The 20,313-nt window shown below is 51.5% G+C and overlaps 1 protein-coding gene across 6 annotated transcripts; it reads left to right on the forward strand.

Annotated features, from left to right (window-relative positions):
* The first annotated feature begins 1,602 nt into the window (after positions 1 to 1,602).
* On the forward strand, positions 1,603 to 12,091 carry FTSJ1 (FtsJ RNA 2'-O-methyltransferase 1). Of its 6 annotated transcripts, none has more exons than XM_047764889.1 (13): positions 1,603 to 1,732; positions 3,771 to 3,929; positions 4,207 to 4,276; positions 4,349 to 4,466; positions 4,808 to 4,886; positions 6,995 to 7,047; positions 7,137 to 7,190; positions 7,281 to 7,383; positions 7,489 to 7,572; positions 8,211 to 8,314; positions 8,402 to 8,599; positions 8,816 to 8,857; positions 11,507 to 12,091. In XM_047764889.1, the coding sequence occupies exons 2-12, from the start codon at positions 3,809 to 3,811 to the stop codon at positions 8,846 to 8,848; spliced, it is 1,017 nt and encodes a 338-aa protein (XP_047620845.1). In that variant the 5' UTR covers positions 1,603 to 1,732; positions 3,771 to 3,808; the 3' UTR covers positions 8,849 to 8,857; positions 11,507 to 12,091. The 6 variants fall into 6 exon arrangements, with proteins under 6 accessions (XP_047620845.1, XP_047620844.1, XP_047620847.1 ...); XM_047764888.1 differs by lacking the exon at positions 1,603 to 1,732 and adding an exon at positions 1,739 to 1,924; XM_047764891.1 differs by lacking the exon at positions 1,603 to 1,732 and adding an exon at positions 1,739 to 1,924 and having other exon boundaries at positions 8,217 to 8,314.
* Positions 12,092 to 20,313: the final 8,222 nt, after the last annotated feature.

Here is a 20,313-nt window from a genome sequence, read left to right on the forward strand (position 1 = left end):
ATGTATATAGATACTGGCAGTTACACACACACATCTATATATATCAGCATATACTTTTTTTTTTTTATCTTTTTGCCTTTTCTAGGGCCGCTCCTGCGGCATATGGAGGTTCCCAGGCTAGGGGTCCAATCGGAGCTGTAGCCACCGGCCTACACCAGAGCCACAGCAACTCGGGATCCGAGCTGGATCTGTGACCTACACCACAGCTCACAGCAACGCCGGATTCTTAACCCACTGAGCAAGGCCAGGGATCGAACCCGCAACCTCATGGTTCCTAGTCGGATTCGTTAACCACTGCTCCACGACGGGAACTCCAGCATATACATTTATATAAGATGATGTGTGTATTTTATACATACACAATACAAAATGCATAACTATATTATCCATTTCCTTATGTTTACATATAATGGGATATTTGTTTACTAATATATAACATATACTAGTAAATATTAAACATCACTATATTTTTATATTATCACATAATAAATGGGATGTATGTTTATATAACTAAGATAATAATATAAATACATATATATCCTCCTTATCTTCTCTTCCTCATCTGGAAACTGGTTATAATTGCAGTAGTCACCTCATAATGGAGGTTGCAAGGGAAGGATTATGTTAATGGAAAGGGTTCAGTCGTGCACTGGAACCTACTGGTACCTATAAGTTTGCAGAGCTGCCTGTTCCGTTTTCAGGAATTCTGCAAACTGGTCGTTAAACACAGCTAGTATTTCAAATGAAGTGACATAAACTCACAATTAAATAAATTCGATTTTAAAAAGGTGATACTCAAAGTTCACCACTTCCTCGTTATTATTTTACTGTATTTCATGATGTCTGTGCTCCCGAGGTCATTTACCCCATTTTTAACTGTATGGTAGAAATAATACACAGTGGTGCACCACTGCAGCTCTTCCAGACCCTGGGTTCCGTGACTACACCTTGGTAAGTTGAAATTTGACAAGATGATAGTATGTAAAACCATGGAAACTGGCAAATGTTAGAAATCGGGGCTTCCTCTCCCTCTCCACCTAAAGAGCTGATTGTTAACCATTTACCAGCACACCACCGAAAGTACTCAGAAGAGTGCCTGGCACATGGGAAATGCTATAATAAATGTTTCCATTACTATATTTGCTTGTGCACTGGGTCGCGATGCAGTCTTTTTTTCTAGGTCTGACTTAAAAGTGTTTGAAGAACACAGAATTACAAAGAAGGACAGCGTGCTGCACTACACCTATTTAGATCTCCGAGTAACTCTCTGCGGAGTCTGTACTATTTATTATCCCTATTTTACAAATGGAGAAACCGAAGTCCTGAGACGGTAACAGTCAGGGGGCGCTATTAGTGAGAGGAAGTGGGATTTGAAATTGCAGGGGAGCAGCCTCACCGCGCTCGCGCACTTAATTAACGCACTTGCCTTCCTCTCTACTTCTCGACTCTGGCGGTAATTATACCTCCAGGCAGGCGAAAAGGGAATAGGTACCGGCGTGCGCGTTGCATCTTGGGAAATGTAGTCCAAAGGCCCGAGGACCGCCATCTCCCAAGAAGGGAGGGGCGGAGAGTACGTTAATTTTCGCCTTGGAACAAAAGAACCGTTCCCCCTCCTCGCGACTTTTCGGCCACGCCGCGCGCGACTTCGGCGGCTTTGTTCGCGCCCATTGCATGCTGGGAACGGCAGTTCGCCAGACCGGCTACGTCGGCGCGAGATGACGGAATTCACGTGGTAAGTTCAGGTCCGCGATGACAGTCTTGCCACGCTCCGGTCGCCCTTAGGCATGCGCGAGAGACGTCCGGACCAACTAAGAACCCAAACTGAAGCCCTTGGATCTCTCACCGGTTTGCGCTCTCGCGCAGGCTCGGGCTGCTCGAGGACCGGCCTCCTTCGTCCGGTTTTTCCCTACTTAGAAAGTTTAAGGTAGGCTCTGGGGGGCGGAGGACTTGGGTCCCAAACGAGACGGTTGAGGCACGCCTGCGCTGTCCGGCCGGCGAGGGAAGGGGGGAAGTTCGCTCTCGGCGGCGCTGCCGCTGCGTAGTCCTGGCAGCTGGCACCGGGGAGGCTCCAGACCCAAGGTTTGGATAAGGGGACCCACTCAGGCGGGGCGGGCTGGGGGGCGGGCTGGGGGGCGGGCAGGGGTCCAGATACCGGCGGAGCCGCCTTGAAAGGGGTCTGGTAGTCCCAGTGGGGACTTGGGCTTTGAGGTAATGCGGAGGAGGGGCCGGGAGGTGTAGCCCGAGGGCCGTTGATGGGTGGGTGTCAGGGTTTGGTGGGCTGCGAGGGTGTGTTATTGGGGAATCACTGGGGGCTGATAGACGTGTTTTAGTCGATGTGATCATGGGGGCCAGTGGGGGTGCATTCATTAATTCATGGGAGGATAGTACAGGGGCACCTTGAGGATAATGGGAAGCAGGTAGAAGTGTGATCCCTGAGGGACTGACGGAGGTAGCATATTCAGAGGATTAATGAAGAGCGATGGGGCACAGTAATTGGAAGGACAATTCAATTACTATGAGGCCGGGGAGGGAATAATAGAGGCCAATGAGGGTCATGATCAAGGAGCTAATGGGAGTTGTGATCAAAGAAGAGAAAATAAGAGGCCAAAGGGGTGTTGTAATCAAAAGATTTTAGTGGGTGATCATGGCATGGTCATTGAGGCATTAATGGGAACAGAGTGAGCATAGAGAGCGTAATAGCTAAGAGTAAGTCGTTGGGTGTCCTCATCAAGTGATCATTGGGGGGGGCATGGAAAGGTGGGCAGTGAGGAGAGAATGGGAGGCTTATGTATGATCAGGGCTTAATGTGAGTGTGGTAATGGCAGTTGCTAGAGGCTGTGAAGGATCAGTGGGAGGACCAAGTGAATGGGGGCTGAGAAATCATAGTAATTGAGGGCTTAATGGGGAACTAATAGGCCATGGTCCTCCAGGCATTAATGGGGGGCGGGGCGCGATGTGGAGGTCGTGATAAAGGAATTATCGAGGACCTAATCATTTCAGGAGAGAGATTAAGGAAATGGGGGGGCGCAGTGAGGTAGTATGAGGATAACAGGGGTGAAAGCAAGGGATGAATGGGGGCTCGTAGGGCTCTGGGACTCTAGGGGCAGTGAGGACAGCCAGAGAGACTGTGAGATGTTATTGAGGATCAGGTGGGCAAAGAAGGGTCGATAGTGAGAGTCGCAGGGTTTAATTTGTGGTGTGTGAGTGACAGCAGTGGCAGGGCAACAGGGTCAGTAATAGGTCATCTCTTGTGGGATTTTTGGGGGTATCTGTGGGGTGAGCGATGGAGCCTGAGAGCTCAGTGGCGGGGTCCTTCAGGCTGTGAATTCAGCGGGATCTGGAAGTTCGGAAGGCTGCAGCCTTCCCACCTGCTGAGGGAGCTGTCACGTGGGTCAGAGGAGCCTGGTTTAGTGGTTTTTTGTTTGTTTGTTTTTGTTTTTGTTGCTTTTTAGGGCCGCACCCACAGCATATGGAAGTTCCCAGGTTAGGGGTCAAATCAGAGCTACAGCTGCCGGCCTGCACCCCAGCCCCAGCAACGTAGGATCCGAGCCACATCTGTGACCTACACCACAGCTCACAGCAACGCCAGATCCTTAACCCGCAGAGCAAGGCCAGGGACCATACCTGCATCCTCATGAATCCTCGTGGGGTTCATTAACCGCTGCGCCACGCAGGGAACTCCGAGCCTGGTTTCGTTTATGTGGTCCTTGCTGCCCTGCAGAGGTCGGTGGTGGCCCACTCACCCAGTTACTGATACAGGGCGGCGTCAGCTTACTGTTGGCAGGTCCCCGGGCAACCAGTGTGTGAGATGGGACGGACGTCGAAGGACAAGCGGGATGTCTACTACCGCCTAGCCAAGGAGAATGGCTGGCGTGCCCGCAGTGCCTTCAAACTGCTACAACTTGACGAGGAATTCCAGCTCTTCCAAGGTCCCCACTTGGCGGGCGAGTCACTGGGGGATGGGGCGGGCGAAGGGACTAGACAAGTGGGCTAGGCCTCCAGTGCTCCCTTCAGTAAGTGGGCTGACCTGGAGGGTCTCTGGGGCAGGGGCCAAGCAGGACGATGGGTGGGTCTTCCAAAGGAGCTGGGCATCTGGGCAGCCGATAGATGTGGGTGCTCCCCGGGGGGGAAAGGAGCGAACCTCACAGGGTGGCAGGTTGGAGAGGTGGGTGCGGCTGCCCACTCCACCTTCCTGTGTGTGCTCAGGCGTGACGCGGGCAGTTGACCTGTGCGCGGCCCCGGGCAGCTGGAGCCAGGTGCTGAGCCAGAAGATTGGGTAAGTGTGGAGTCCCAGATGGGGGGGCCGGAGGACAGGCTAGGGGGAGGGTGGGCCAGGAGTGAAAACTAGGCTGACGAGGGACTGTGTTATCCACAGGGGCCAGGGGTCCGGCCACGTGGTGGCTGTGGACCTTCAGGCTATGGCTCCACTGCCAGGTGTGTTACAGATCCAAGGGGATATCACCCAGGTGAGAGCATGGCTGGGGCTGTCATGGGGTGGATCCTGGGCAAAGGCCCCCCCCCCGACCTGGGGGCTCCGGCAGGTGGAAGAGAGAAAGAAATAGACTGAGAAAGACAGAGACAGAGTAACTGAGAGAACCCGAGAGAGTGTAACAGCAGAGAAACGGAGCCAGCAGGTGGCCGTCACAGAGAGACAGCCACAAATGATGCCAGGGTATGGAGTCCGATCTTAGGCAAAGCCTGAGAATTTGGCTGACCCAGGGGCTGCAGGCCAGGGCCCAGGGCAGGTGGGGTGAGCAGGCTGTGGAGGGGGTGCCGTGGGGCCACTCATCCTCCCTTTCTTCCATAGCTGTCCACTGCCAAGGAGATCATCCAGCACTTTGAGGGCTGCCCCGCGGACCTCGTAGTGTGCGACGGGGCTCCCGATGGTAAGCAGCAGGGATGGGGGGGGCAGCCAGAGGCGGTGGGGGGGGTGCAGGGAACCATGTGTGTCCTTCTCTGTATGTCCCACCTCTTTGGGCTGCTTTTACTGCCTTTCTCTTCTCCTGTCAGCTGTTCCCACATCTGACTTCTCCCTACCTCTGTCTCCTGTTCTCTGCCTCTGTCTTCTCCCTTCTCGTACTCAACCATTTCAGTTTTGTCCCCCCTTTCCTCTTCTTATTGCTCCTCTCTCTGCAACTGTCCGATTCCATCTTACTGTTCACTGTTTTTTTTTTTTTTTTCAGTCAGCCAGCCATCCATCCATTCAGCACATTTTGCCGAGCCCTATTGTGTCAGGCACTATTGTACATGTTGGGGAAACGCTCGGGAATAAAATTCTGCTAATCTGTGACCTTATAGAGCTGGTGTTCTAGTGGGAGCAGACAGAAAGAAATGTGAACCCCATAGCATAGTGATAGGTACCATGGGGAAAGGAGCAAAAAGGATAGAGAGGTGGGGAGTACCTGAAGAATTTAAAATAAAGTAAGGGAGGAGTTCCCGTCGTGGCGCCGTGGTTAACGAGTCCGACTAGGAACCATGAGGTTGCAGGTTCGATCCCTGGCCCTGATCAGTGGGTTAAGGATCCGGTGTTGCTGTGAGCTGTGGTGTAGGTTGCAGACGCGGCTCGGATCCCGCGTTGCTGGGGCTCTGGCGCAGGCCGGGGGCTACAGCTCCGATTCAACCCCTAGCCTGGGAACCTCCATATGCCGCAGGAGCGGCCCTAGAAAAGGCAAAAAGACAAAAAATAAAATAAGTAAAATAAAGTAGGGAAGGCCTTACTGCCCTTAGCACAGAGACCTAAAGGAGGAAGTGGACCAGGGGCACCTCTGGAGGAAGAACCATCCCGCAAAGGGACTGGCCCATGCAAAGGCCCTGAGGTAGGAGGGTGCTTGGCATGTGCGGGCAACAGGGAGATCAGCGTGGCTGGATCAGAGTGAGTGAGCAGGAGGGTGGTAGGCGGTGAGGTTGAGTGGGGATCGGATCCTTGTGTGGGTCTTTCTGGACCATGGTGGTGACTTTGGCTTCTTCACTGAGGTGAGAGTGGGGTTGTGAGCAGAGGAGGGCCGTGCCTGACTTCTGGGTCATGACACGATCCCTCGGGCTGCTGTGAGTAGGGTGAGGGGTGAGACCTGGAGCAGGGGAGGCCGCTGCAGTAGTCCAGGTGAGTGGTGACAGTGGGAGAGATGAGTAGAGGGTTGATCCAGGGGATCTTTGGAAAGTAGAGGTGAGGAGTTCCCTTGTAACTCAGTAGGTTAAGGATCTGGTGGTGTCACCGCAGCAGCTCAGGCCACCGCTGTGGCGCGGGTTCAGTCCCTGGCCTAGGAGCATCCACATGCTGTAGGCATAGGTGCGGCCAAAAAGAAAGAAAGAATGTAGAGCTGAGGAGATTTGCTAGTGACTGGTATGTGGCTGTGAGGAGAGCATGGAGGGGGCAGTGTGCATTGTGTGTGTCAAAGGTAACTCAGCGGACAACTGCAAGGATCCGATGAGACAGGGAAGACGGTGGGAGGAGCAGCTTTGGGCAGGAAGGTCGGGAGTTTGGTTTTGGATGTGTCGACTTTGAGATGTTGGTTCTGATCTGAGTCTGAAGTTAAGAGGAGCAGTCTGGACAGGAGGGAGAAATGATGATGACGATACTCGCGCCTAAGGTTGTTTTGAGAAAGAAAACGAGGAGTTCCTGTCGTGGCTCGGTGGTTAATGAACCCGACTCATATCCATGAGGATGAGGGTTCGATCCCTGGCCTCGCTCCGTGGGTTAAGGATCCGGCATTGCCGTGAGCGGTGGTGTAGGCTGGCAGCTACAGCTCCAATTTGGCCCCCTCTCCTGGGAACCTCCATGTGCCAGGGGCACGGCCCTAAACGGACAAAAAGAGAGAGAATGAAAACAAGTGCCCGAAGGTTAGGAGCTCAGCATATGCATCTAGTTGGCAGACAGTCACTTGCATGCAGAACCTTAGCAATAAGAGGGCCTGGGAAGCGTTTTTAGGGCTCTAACCCCTGGGTCAGGAAGATAGACCTGGACGCCCCCCGCTTAACACTGTTCCTCTTGCCCCAGTAACCGGCCTCCACGATGTTGATGAGTATATGCAGGCCCAGCTCCTCCTAGCCGTGAGTAACCCTGGCTGCCCCTGCCTCAGTCTGGCCCCCTCCTGGCTGGCTGGCTCCACTTCAGCCTTAGCCACCTGTCCTGCCCACAGGCTCTGAACATCGCCACACACGTCTTGAAGCCAGGGGGCTGCTTTGTGGCCAAGGTAAGCCTCAGGGAACCTGGTAGGGGATAGAGAAGGGTCCCCGAAGACCACCCTCATGCCTCCATCTCTGCCTGCCTCCCCATCCCGCAGATCTTCCGAGGCCGGGATGTGACGCTGATCTACAGCCAGCTGCGTGTCTTCTTCTCCAGCGTGCTCTGTGCCAAGCCCAGAAGCAGCCGGAACTCCAGCATCGGTCAGTGGGGTGGAGGGACCGGGCGGGGGGAGGTGTGACACTCGGGGACGCATCCCACACCGGCTGGAAGTGGCAGGGGCCCCTCACTCCACCTTCTCCCCACAGAGGCCTTCGCTGTCTGTAAGGGTTATGACCCCCCTGCTGGTTTCCTGCCGGACCTGACCAAACCCCTGCTGGACCACTCTTACGGTGAGAGCCAGAGCCCTGGGCCTCATCCCTGGGGAGAGTCTGTGCCCTTATGGAATTTACGTCCCAGGAGGGCCCTCAGCCCCACCCCCTGGTGGAAACTCTGCCCCTCGGGGGAATTCTGTCCCAAGAGGATCCTCAAGCCCAGTCCGCTCGTGGGAACTCTCGGACCTGGTGAGAATTCTGTCCCGGGAGGATCCTGAGTCCTGCCCCACTGGAGACTCCACCCAGCTAAGGCGATTCTAGCCCAGGAAGACTCTCTAGCCCAGGAAGACTCGGTCACACCCCCAAGTGTGGGAATTTTGTCCCATGAGGGCCTTCAGCCTGGCCCCTAGAGGGAAAAGGCACAGAGCTGCTCTCGTGACAAGTGCCCTTGAGTGAGACGAAGTCCAGGCAGCGCATGGTATGGAATTAAGTGCAGCGGGAGAAAAATGAGCTGGGGAGGGTGCTGTTTCAAAATGATTGGAGGGCTTCCCTGAGGAGGTGATCAGAACCAAATGAAGGGTTTCTGGTGAAGGCGTGTAAGACCAGCTGGTGGATACGTGGGAGAGGTCTCAGTAACTCATCCTGGCTACCACTCGAGTCACGACCAGTCCCAGACACCCCAGCCCCATCCTGTCTCATCTCTCCCTGTTGGTCAGATCCAGATTTCAACCAATTGGATGGGCCCACCCGCACCATTGTGCCATTTGTGACCTGTGGGGACCTGAGCGCCTATGATTCGGACCGCAGCTACCCACTGGACGTAAGTGCCCGGCCAGTGATGGGCGGTTGGAGGGCGCTGTCCTAGTTTCCCAGGTCCTCACCATCTCCGGGACCTGTGTCCTTGCAGCTAGAGGACGGCTCAGAGTACAAGTACACCCCACCCACGCAGCCCCCCATCTCACCACCGTACCAGGAGGCCTGCACATTGAAGAAGAAGGGGCAGCTAGCCAAGGAGACCCGCCCGCAGGACTGCTCCGTCAGCACAGCGGCCGTGTTGCCCCAGTCCCTGGCTGCCCCACAGTGCCACACCCTGCTGGCCTCTGAGGTCTGGAGACCCGGTCCCAGGGCCCTCCGTGCCTTTTCTCTGCACCCACAGCGACCCCCTCCTCATGTGCCTCTTTCTGCCCCGAATCACTTGGTTTCTGGGGCAAAATTCTCTTCCCTGCCTCCCAATGACCGTAAAAATCAGGGGGTAAAAGCAGGCATAGTGAACGGAAGAGCTTAGCCAAGTATCTGAGTCCCTTTTCTTTTTCTTGGGTAGGTGGAAGACAGTGAAATGAATTGTTCGCCTTGACACGTTAAGGTAAACTTGCCTTTTTATCTGAGAGTTGGAGTAGCGGGCACTTTAAGAAAACAACCGAGGAAGATTTTTACCTTTGAAATTTTTATGCCAACTGATAGGATTTCGGCCAGCAAACCTTTCCTACAACACTCGATGTCATGGGCCAGGAATTGCTTTAAGCATCTGACACATCGAGGCGCTTAGTCAGCGTTTCTTGAGGACATGCCGTGTGCTGGGCATTGTTCAAAGTTTGAAGATAGAGCGGGAACAAAACAGGCAAACATCCCGGCCTTCAGAGCTTCTAGTTAGGGAAGGAGGTAAAGAGTAACACAGTGTGGGAGTTCCCGTTGTGGCTCAGTGGTTAATGAATCCGACTAAGAACCAAGAGGTTGTGGGTTCGATCCCTGGCCTTGCTCAGTGGGTTAAGGATCTGGCGTTGCCGTGAGCTGTGGTAGAGGTCACAGGGGCGGCTCGGATCTGGTGTTGCTGTGGCTGTGGTGTAGGCCGGCAGCTACAGCTCAGATTCGACCCCTAGCCTGGGAACCTCCATGTGCCACGGGTGCGGCCCTAGAAAAGGCAAAAAAGACAAAAATAAATAAAATAAATAAAAGAGTAACACCATGAATGCAGGGGCTTCCACCCACACTTAGAAATACTATCTGTCTAAACGTGTGTGTGTGTATAGTGTGTAAAAATACTATTGGTTAGCAAAAGAAGGAGCAGGATAATGAGATGAAGAACTCTTCATCAAAGAGGGTGGCAGTTTGCATGTTGTTTTTTTTTTAAGGGTCCGCACGCGTGGCATATGGAGGTTCCCAGGCTAGGGTTGAATCAGAGCTGTAGCTACTGGCCTACACCACAGCCACAGCAACGCCAGATCCTTAACCCACTGAGTGAAGCCAGGGATTGAATTCGCATCCTCATGGACCCTAGTCAGGTTTGTTAACCACTGAGCCACAAAGGGAACTCCTTAACCCACTGAGTGAGGCCAGGGATCGAACCTGCATCCTCGTGGATCCTAGTTGGATTCATTAACTGCTGAGCCATGAAGGGAACTCTGGCAGTTTGCAGTTTTTAAGTGAGTTGTCCTGGAAGGGCTCATGAGGTACTGTTTGAGCAGAGACCTGAAGGAGACGAGGGAGGGAATCCGTGTGTTTAGGGGAAGAGCATTCCAGGGAGAGGCACCAGCAAATGCAAAGGCCCTGGGGCGGAACTGTGCCTTGTATGTGGGGGCCTATCATCCTCAGGACACTGTGTTAGAGGCCGTCCTTTCTGGCAGTGGCTCTACAGTCTTCCATTAAAATAAGTAAAAAAAAAAAAAAAAAAGACACCTTTAAAAAAACGAAATGGCAACCAACGGTGGGAAAAGATTTTCTTTTCTTATGGCCACACTGCGGCATATAGAGGTTCCCAGGCTAAGGGTCGAATCATAGCTGCAGCTGCCAGCCTACACCACAGCCATAGCAACTCGCGATCCATACTGCGTCTCCCAGCTACACCACAGCTCGTGGCAATGCCAGATCCCCGACCCACGGAGAGAGACCAGGGATCAAACCTGCGTCCTCGTGGATACTAGGTTTCTTAACCCGATGAGTCACAGCAGGATCTCCCGGGAAAAGATTTTTATAATCCCTATATACAGTGTCCTTGATGTTAAAAAAGCTTCTGTAGGAGTTCCCATTGTGGCTCAGCAGTAACAAACCCAACTAGCATCCATGAGGACGTGGGTTCAATCCCTGGCCCCACTCAGTGGGTCAAGGACCTGAGGTTGCCGTGCACTGCTGTGTAGATCACAAACGTGGCTGGGATCAGGCGTTGCTGTGGCTGTGATGTACGCCAGCAGCTGGGGCTCCAATTCAACCCCCTAGTCTGGGAATGTATGTTGCAGGTGCAGCCCTAAAAAAAAAGTTATAAATCGATAAGGGAAAGTAAATATGACAATATGGCCAGTAAGCACTTGAAAAGCTGCTCATCAGAGAAATATAAGCTAAAACTAAAAAGATTGCCAATTCTAAGTATCCAGAAGGTCATGCAGCAGTTGGAACCCTAATATATACTCCAATGGCAGCAGAAAATGGTGTTGCCAATTTTCCACTGGAAATTTGTTAGGCATTTTCTGCTAAAGCTGCATGTGTGCCAGTTCCTCTAAGAAATGAGTACTAAGGAGTTCCCTTCGTGGCTCAGTGGTTAACAAACCTGATTAGGATCCATGAGGTTGAGGCTCCATCCCTGGCCTCGCTCAGTGGGTTAACGATCTGGCGTTGCCGTGAGCTGTGGTGTAGGTTGCAGACACGGCTTGGATCCCACGGGGCCGAGGCGTAGGCCAGCAGCTGTAGCTCCGGTTCAGCCCCTAGCCTGGGACTGTCCGTATGCCATACTAGAATGTTCTTAGCCAGCATTATTGCAGCAACCCCAAACTAGATACAGCCCTGACATCCATCAGCTGTAGAAGGGATCATTAAATCCTGGTATATTCACAGTTGAGAACTAGACATCCCAAGATATGTTTTATGCCTTTTTGTGTGCACGTGTTATGGTTCACAATAAAAGTAGAGGGAAAAAAAAACTCCACGAAAAATGTCAGTAGCTGAGTAAACAATGATTATAGTAGAAGACAGTGGGGAAATATATTTTGTTTTAAAACTTCCTTTTACTTTGACCTTTCGTTAGCTGGCAATCTGATAAGGACTTGGAAGCTCTTCGCTGTCAGGAAAACCAAGAACTTGAGTTGATGAACTTGTTTTCAAATAGCTCATCAACAGGTCCTGAACACACAAGCGCCAAGCAGGAACCTGCAACAACCAGCAGAAACACAGCAAGGAAAGAAACATCTCGGACTGTCCATCTGCGCCGCCGAGGGGGGTCTTGCCTCTTCTCTAAATCTTTCCAGCGGTGTCCTCCTGATTCACAGGAGGTAAAGTTCACACTTTACCCTGAAAGCAGGGATTCTTAACCTGGATAGAAGTCAGGGCTATCTGTGAACTTGTTGCAGGGAAGTAACTACCTTTTTATTGATTGAACAGAAATTTTAGCTCTATTCCTGAACCTCAATGCTGGCAGCGCATCACAACAGTGAAAGCAGTGCCTGCAACTTTCCCACCAATATAGGTCATGGTTACTTTTTTTTTTTTCTTTTTAACGTTATGTTACAGTCATTGTGGGTGTCTTATAAAACATTGTTCACGTTGGTCACTACTTTGAGATAAGATCTTATAATTTGATATACTCCTTTTAAAAAGTTCATATATTACAGCATCCCAGTGTTGTTTCATTTTAATATAATAATATATTTTCCAGTTTTCTCGTGATATAATGGACATAGGATTGTGTGAGTTAAAAGTGTACATGATATGATGTACCTGTGTATTACAAAATGATTGCCACAAGTTTCGTTAGCATCCATCACCTCACAGCTGCATTTGTGTGAGTGTGTATGATGGGAACTTTTTAAGATTTGCTCTCTTGGAGTTCCCACTGTGGTGCAGAAGGTTAGGGATCCTGTGTGGTCGCAGCTGTGACTCGGATTTGATCCCTGGCCCAGGAACTTCCATATGCCATGGGTTTGTTCGAAAAAAGAAAAGGCTTACTCTCTAAGCAACTTTCAAATATACCATACGGTATTGATAAGTATAGTCCCTGGACTGCACATTTTATCCTATAACTGGAAGTTTGTACCTCTTGACCACCTTCACCCATTCAGTATTTGTGTTTTTCTGACTTACTTCATTTAGCGTAAGGCCCTCAAGGTCCATCCATGTAGTCCCAAATGGCAGGGTTTCCTTTTTTTGTGGCTGAATAATATTCCATCATAATGCATATACCACATTTTCTTTTTTTTTTTCTTTTTTTGTCTTTTTGCCATTTTCTTGGGCAGCTCTCATGGCATATGGAGATTCCCAGGCTAGGGGCCAAATCGGAGCCGTAGCCACCAGCCTACTCCAGAGCCACAGCCACACGGGATCCAAGCTGCGTTTGTGACCCACACGACAGCTCACAGCAATGCCGGATCCTTAACCCACTGAGCAAGGCCAGGGATCGAACCCACAACCGCATGGTTTCTAGTCGGATTCGTTAACCACTGAGCCATGACGGGAACTCCCACGTTTTCTTTATCCACTCGTCTGTTGGCAGACACCCAGGTTGTTTCCCTGTCTTGACTGTTGTGAATGATGCTGTGATGTACATGAGGGCACAGCTAGTTCTTCAAGATAATGATTTCATCTCCTATGGTTATGTACCCAGAAGTATATATTTGGGATCCAGGAACTGCCGGATGATAATGGTAGTTGTATTAATTTCCTCAGGAATCTCCATTCTGTTGAGTTGGTTTCCATAATAATAATTGTGTGTGTTTTCTGTGAAGAGTCCCCAGATTTAACCAGATGCCAAACTTGTTCAGCATGACCCTTGAACAAGTTTTTTATGTTAAGAACCCCTTTCAAAGGAGTGTCGGAAAGCCTGCCATGGAGTTCTGTCATGGCTCGGCAGTTAACAAACCTGGCTAGCATCCATGAGGATGCGGGTTTGATCCCTGGCCTCGCTCAGTGGGTGAAGGATCTGGCGTTGCCATGAGCTGTGGTGTAGGTCGCAGACATGGCTTGGATCCCAAGTTGCTGTGGCTGTGACATAGGCCGGCAGCTACAGCTCCAATTGGACCCCTAGCCTGCGAACCTCCATATGCCACGTGTGCAACCCTAAAAAGACAAGAACAACAACAAAGTCTGCCGTGAGTGGAGTTCCCATTGTGGCTCAGCAGAAATGAATCTTACTGGCATCCATGAGGACACAGGTTCAATCCCTGTCCTCACTCAGTGGGTTAAGGATCTGGCGTGGCTGTGGCGTAGGCCAGTGGCTACAGCTCCGATTGGACCCCTAGCTCGGGAACCTCCATATGCCGCGGGTGCGGCCCTAAAAAGACAAAAAAAAAAAAAAAAAATCTGCCACAACTGCAGTCCTGAATTTCTGTAATTTAGCAAACAGGAGCTGACAAACTCCCCAGCTACGTGGGCAGACCCAGACATTCTCTGCTCACACCCTAGTCCATTGACTTCAGGACTACCGACATACCCGTCTATGACCCCACGTGTTTGTGTAGCCGACTTTGTGGCCCTGGGAGTGTCCCTACCACGTCTGTCACCCCCAGAGGGGCAGGTGGCAGCACACCACAGTGTGTTAGCCCGGGGGCCTTCTCGCCCATGTCGGCGTGACCACAGGAATGTCCACACCCCAGTCTGTGTGACCCTGTGAGCCCAGGAATGTGTAACAGGAGTGTCCACACCCATTCCCATGCAAATGCAGCAGTGTCCACGCTAGAGGCAGCGAGGCCCCAGGCGTGCGGAGGCTGGTTTGTGTAATCCCAGCTGTATCCACATTTCAGTTTCCAGGAGCATCAACACACCAGCCTTTGGGACCCCATGAGTTACTTCCCTCAGGCTGTGTGACACCAGAAGTACACACACACACACACACAGACACACACACGTCTTTCTGACGGAAGCAATGTCTGATCCCTAGTTGGCCTGACCCAGTGGTGACCATGCCCCCCACCCTGCAAGTGTGTGGCCCAGGCCCAGTCTCCCCCTGTCTGGCCTTAACTCTTGTGACTCCGGGAGTGGCTACACCCCTCTTTGGGACGCCAGAATTTTCCATACCAAAGTCAGTTTGTCCGCAAAGCTGTGTATATACCCCAGACTGTTGTGTCTCCCGGTGGAGTACTTTAGTCTAAGTGACTTCTGGTGTCTGTGATGACAGGAGTGTTTATTCTCCAGGCCGTGTGACCCCAGGCTTTCCATAACGCAGCCTGTGTCACCCCCAAAGTGTCCACGCCCTGGTCAGTTTGAGCACAGATTTGTCAATTGCGTAGGCTAGGTGACAACAATGGGTGCCCAGTCCCCGGTGGCTGGGACCCCAGGGGTTACCACACCTCAGTTACTGTCACCTTCTGAGGGTGCCTACAGTGTAGTCCATGTCACCACAGAGGGTATCCGCTCCAGTCAGCGTGACACCTGGACTATTCACAACATAGTCTGTGTGACCCCGTAAGTGTGCATATCCCAAAGCCACCGACCACAGAGTTGTGAAAACTGCAGCCTGTGACCCTGGCGGTGCCTACTTCCAAGTATGCCAGTCAGCGGCAGTGCCCGTCTCCCAGTCTGGGTGATCTCACCAATGGCCATATGTCAGCCTTCATCACCCCAGAAGCGGCCACTCCCTTCATGTGACCCCAGGAGTCTCTGGACCCCAGTGTGTGTCCTCGGGGAAGCACACCCCTGGTCTGTGTTACAGAAGCATTGTTCACACCGCTGTCCATCACCACTGGCTTTCCACCTGTCAGTCACTGCCCCTTAAGAGCGATCATTCTCCAGACCATGAAATGCCAGGAGTGTCCATGCCGCAGTGTATGCAACCCCAGGAGGACCACAGTCAGCCTGTGTTTCCCCCAGAAGGATCTGTGTGACCCCAGAACGATCAACTTTCTGTGTGACCACAGGAGTGGCCAGCACCTGGTCCGTGTGTCCCCAGCATAGTGTGCCCTTGGCTGCGTGATCACTGAAGTCTCTGTGACCCAGGGTCTGTGACCACCGGGCTGTCACTCCCTAGTCCTCACTCCAGGAGTTCACCTAGTGTGGGAGCGAGGCGTGTCCCCATCTTGATCTCGGTGGCCACAGGCTTGTTCACTACATCATCCATGTCACCCTGGGAGTAGCTGAACTCCAGTCTGCATGATGCCAGGAGTGCCCCTGTCCCAAACAATGTGAGCAAAGAGGTGTCTACACTCCAGTATGCCTGATCACAAACATGTCCTGCTTTGTCTCTGTGACCCCAGATGGGTCCAGTGGGTTTTACCCTGGCAGTGTCCATATCCCAATGTTTGACGACAGAAACATCCAGAGCCCAGCGTTTGTGACCCCAGGAGTACCCACCCCACTGAGTCCAGAAGTGACAATGACTTGGTCTGTGGGACGCGGGAGTTGCCACAGCGCAGCCTGAGTGGCACCACAGATGTGTCCATCTCAACCATGTCATCATGGAAGTGTCCACACTCCAGTCCGGGTGACCCTGTGGGTGTCCACAGTGTAGCCTGTGATATTCCAGAACTGGTTTAGCTCCAGTTCAGCCCCCTCAGAAGTGTCCATAGCCCAGGAGTGTCCACACCCGAGATTTTTTTTTTTTGTCTTTTTGCCTTTTCTAGGCCCACTCCCGCAGCATATGGAGGTTCCCAGGCTAGAGGTCGAATCGGAGCTATAGCCACCGGCCTACACCACAGCCACAGCAACGTGGGATCTGAGCCATGTCTGTGACCTACACCACAGCTCACGGCAATGCTGGATCCTTAACCCACTGAGCAAGGCCAGGGATCGAACCTGCAACGTCATGGTTCCTAGTCGGATTTGTTAACCACTGAGCCACGACGAGAATACCTCCTTTTCTCTTCTTAAAGATCATCTCCTCAGGAAGCCTTCCTTGACTATTCAAAATAGCACCTCATCTGTCTGCACCCCCACATCCTGCTTTGTGTTTTGTTGTAGCACTTAGTACTTCTAATGGTATATTATAGATCTACTTGTTGAGTCAGCTAGGGCCCTGGGGGACATGGGGAGAAAACACAAGACACACACAGGGGGAGCTTTGAAGAGACCTTAATGAAGGGACCATTACAAAGGAGGAGAGAGGAGTTCCCATCATTGGGCAGCAGAAACCAATCTGACTAGGAACCGTGAGGTTGCGGGTTCGATCCCTGGCCTCGCTCAGTGGGTTAAGGATCTGGCATTGTCGTGAGCTGTGGTGTAGGTCACAGACGCGGCTCAGATCCAGCATTGCTGTGGCAGTGGTGTAGGCCGGCAGCTGTAGCTCTGGACCCCTAGCCTGGGAACCTCCATATGCCATAGGTGCAGCCCTAAAAAGACCAAAAAAAAAAAAAAAAAAGCAACGAAGGTGCAGAGAGGGAGAGAGGGTTCAATAAACCAGCAAGGTAGCTGAGCTACACAGGAACTGGCATCAGAGGGGTGCTGCCACCACTCCTAGGCCTGAAGGGAATAGGAGCGGGAACAGTGTTCCCAAAACACAGGAGAAGCTGGAACCCAGCCCCTGCCAGCGAATACTGGACTTTCTCTATCATTGTGTGGTCCAGTCACCTACTAGGGCCACTCGTTGGCCAACCCAGCTAGAAGCCAGGTGGGGCAGAGCCTGGCTGATGAGGTCCCCACATGGACACAGGACAGGACAGGGAGGTAGGGAGAGTGGATTGGGGGACACAGAATATCCAACATGTTAATTTAATGTTTTCCATTGGCTACCAAATAATATTGAGCATGAGAGGTCCCTGAAGACAGGGGTTTATGCCGATTGTGTTCCCTTCAGTGGCTTTAGTACCTAGAACAGTGGCTGGCACACTTAATAAAATTTTGTTGAATGTATAAATGAAACAAAATCATAGATATAAAAGTACAATGCCAAATGAAAGGATGAGCCACAGACCAGAGGAAAATATATTCAAAATGCAATATCTGGAGTTCATACTGTGGCATAGTGGGTTAAGAATTTGGCTGCAGCTTCTCAGGTACCTGTGGAGGCATGGGTTCGATCCCTGGTCTGGCACAGTGGATTCAAAGATCCAGTGTTCCCACAGCCTCGGTGTAGGTCATAGCTGCAGCTCAGATTCAGTCCCTGGTCCAGGAACTTCCATGGGCCACAGGCGTGGCCATATAAAAAAAAAAAAGGAAAATTCAAAATGCATTATCTGACCAGCAACCAGAATATATAAAGAATTTCTAGGCGTTCCCCTCGTGGTGCAGCAGAAATGAATATGACTAGGAACCATGAGGTTGTTGATACAATCCCTGGCCTTGCTCAGCGGGTTAGGGATCTGGTGTTGCTGTGGGTGGTGTTGTGGGTTGCAGATGCAGTTCAGATCCCATGTTGCTGCACCTGTGGTATAGGCCAGCAGCTGTAGCTCTGATTCGACCCCTGGCCTGGGAGCCTCCGTGTACCGCAAATGCGGCCCTGGAAAGCAAAAAAAAAAAAAAAAAAAAAAAAAAGGAATTTCTAAGAGTTACCACTGTGGCTCAGCAGTAACAAACCCAACTATTATCCATGAGGATGCGGGTTTGATCTCTGGTCCTACTCAGGGGGTTAAGGATCCAGCACTGCTTTGAGCTGTGGTGTAGGTCACAGACTTGGCTCGGATTCTCCTTTGCTGTGGCTGGGGTGTAGGCCAGCAGCTGCAGCTCCAATTCGACTCCTAGCCTGGGAACTTCTGTATCCCTCTGATGCGCTCCTCCCCTCCCCCAAAAAAAGAAAAAAAAAAGCATCCAACCTAAATGACCCTCAAATGCACTAGGCTTAGTGAAAGAAGCCTGAATAACAAGGCTACATACTGTCTGCTTCCACTTATATGACATTCTAGAAAAGCAAAACTATGGGGATAGTGCACAGATCAATGGTTGCTAGTGGAGGGAGGGGCTGACTTCAAAGTCACAGAGAACTATTTCAAAGTGAAGAACTTCTCTCCTGCTCTTGGCAGTTAACCCACTAGTTTCGTTCATCAAGCCTCAGTGAACTCTGCTACAAAGGAGACCTGTTACTATATGTGAAATACACTTCAGTAAATGTGACTTTTTTAAAAAATGCAATACCTTGCAAGCAGTAAGGAAGTCTATGTCTACAAGAAGGGCTGTGATCGTGCCAGTTGTTATTCCTCCTCTCTGTGCGGTTTCTGCACAGACACGTCTCAGGAACGCACCTGAGAAGAAGGAGGAGTTAGAGCCATCCTGCCGCAGCTTTAAGTAGTGATTTGTTTGTTGACTCCTAAGACCTGAAATGGGTCCTCTTTTTTTTTTTTTCTTGTTTTTCTTTTTCTTTTTTTCTTTTTAGAGCCGCATTCACGGCATATGGAGGTTCCCAGGCTAGGGGGTCCAATCGGAGGTACAGCTGCCGGCCTATGCCACAGCCACAGCAGCACCAGATCCGAGCTATGTCTGTGACCTACACCACAGCTCACGGCAATGCCAGATCCTTAACCCACTGAGGGAGGCCTGGGATCGAACCCACAACCTCATGGTTCCTAGTCGGATTCCTTTCCGCAGCACCAGGAGGGGAGCTCCTGAAATGTGTCGTCTTACGAATTCATATATTGAAGGCCTAACCCGCAACGTGACCATTTTTGGAGCTGGGGCCTTTAGGGAAGTAATAATTAAGTGAGGTCATTAGTGTGGGACCCTTGTCCAATAGGACTGGGGACCTTATAAGAAGAGGAAAAGACGCCTGTGAGCTCTTCCCATGCACGCGTGCACAGGGGAAAGGCCACATGAGGAAACAGTGAGAAAGTGGCCGTCTACAAGCCAAGAGGGGAGGCCTCACCAGAAACCAACTCGGATGGCACCTTGATCTTGGACTTCCAGCCTCCAGAACTCTGAGGAAATAAGTGTCTGTTATTTCCCCAGCCTGGGGTGTTTTGTTATAGTGGCCCAGATACATTGAGCAAACTAGGAGTTCCTGCTGTGGCGCAACAGGACTGGCAGTGTCTCTATGGCACCAGGACACAGGTTCGATCCCCAGGCAGACCCAGTGAGTTAAAGCATCCTGTGTTGCCACAGCTGCAGTGTAGGTGGCAACTGCAGCTCAGAACTGATCCCTGGCCCGGGAACTTCCATATGCTGCAGGGTGGCCGAAAAACAAACAAACAAAAAACCTCATACATTGGGAGTTCCTGTTGAGGCCCAGCGGAAACAAGCCCGACTAGTATTCATGAGGACACAGCTTCGATCCCTGGCCTCGCTCAGTGGGTTAAGGATCCAGCGTTGCTGTGAGCTGTGATGTAGGTTACAGATGTGGCTCAGACCCCGTGTTGCTGCGGCTGTGGCGTAGGCTGGCAGCTGTAGTAGCTCTGATTCAACCTCTAGCCTGGGAACTTCCATATGCCACGGGTGCGGCCCTAAAAAGCAAAAAAAAAAAAAAAAAAAACTAATACATTGCCTTTCAGTCTCAGCTCTGACTCCAGGAGACTCATTTTGGCCATGTATGAAGGCAGCAGGCATTCGGGTCAAAGAAGGAAAATTCGGCACATCCTCCTTGTCTGGTTGAAGGGGGCTCTGAAGCTCAGAGAGGGGGCGTGTAGCCCAGGAAAACGCTGAGTGAAATCTGCAACATGGGATTGGAGTCTGGAGGCTGTATCCACAGAACATCCTCGGCCACGCCACAAGATGAGTCAGAATTGTTTGGGGAGCTTTCAGAACTGCCCTAAGTCTCCTTCCAAAGCCCCACCCAAACCTGGTTCATGCCAGGCTGTTCGCCCACAGAACACGTATGCAGTTTAGAGCCACGCGTACCATGGTTTGGGAGAGTAGTTGTAATGATGTCATCTCAGGTCTGGCGGCAGCCCAAGGTTAGGGACAAATGTATGAATCTCTCTAGATGCCAAGGGGCTGGGGAACACTGGGGTGAATTGTGGGTCACAGCACACATCTCACAAGAAACTA

This window comes from Phacochoerus africanus, chromosome X (genome assembly GCF_016906955.1).
Source record: "Phacochoerus africanus isolate WHEZ1 chromosome X, ROS_Pafr_v1, whole genome shotgun sequence".
Taxonomy (NCBI): domain Eukaryota; kingdom Metazoa; phylum Chordata; class Mammalia; order Artiodactyla; family Suidae; genus Phacochoerus; species Phacochoerus africanus.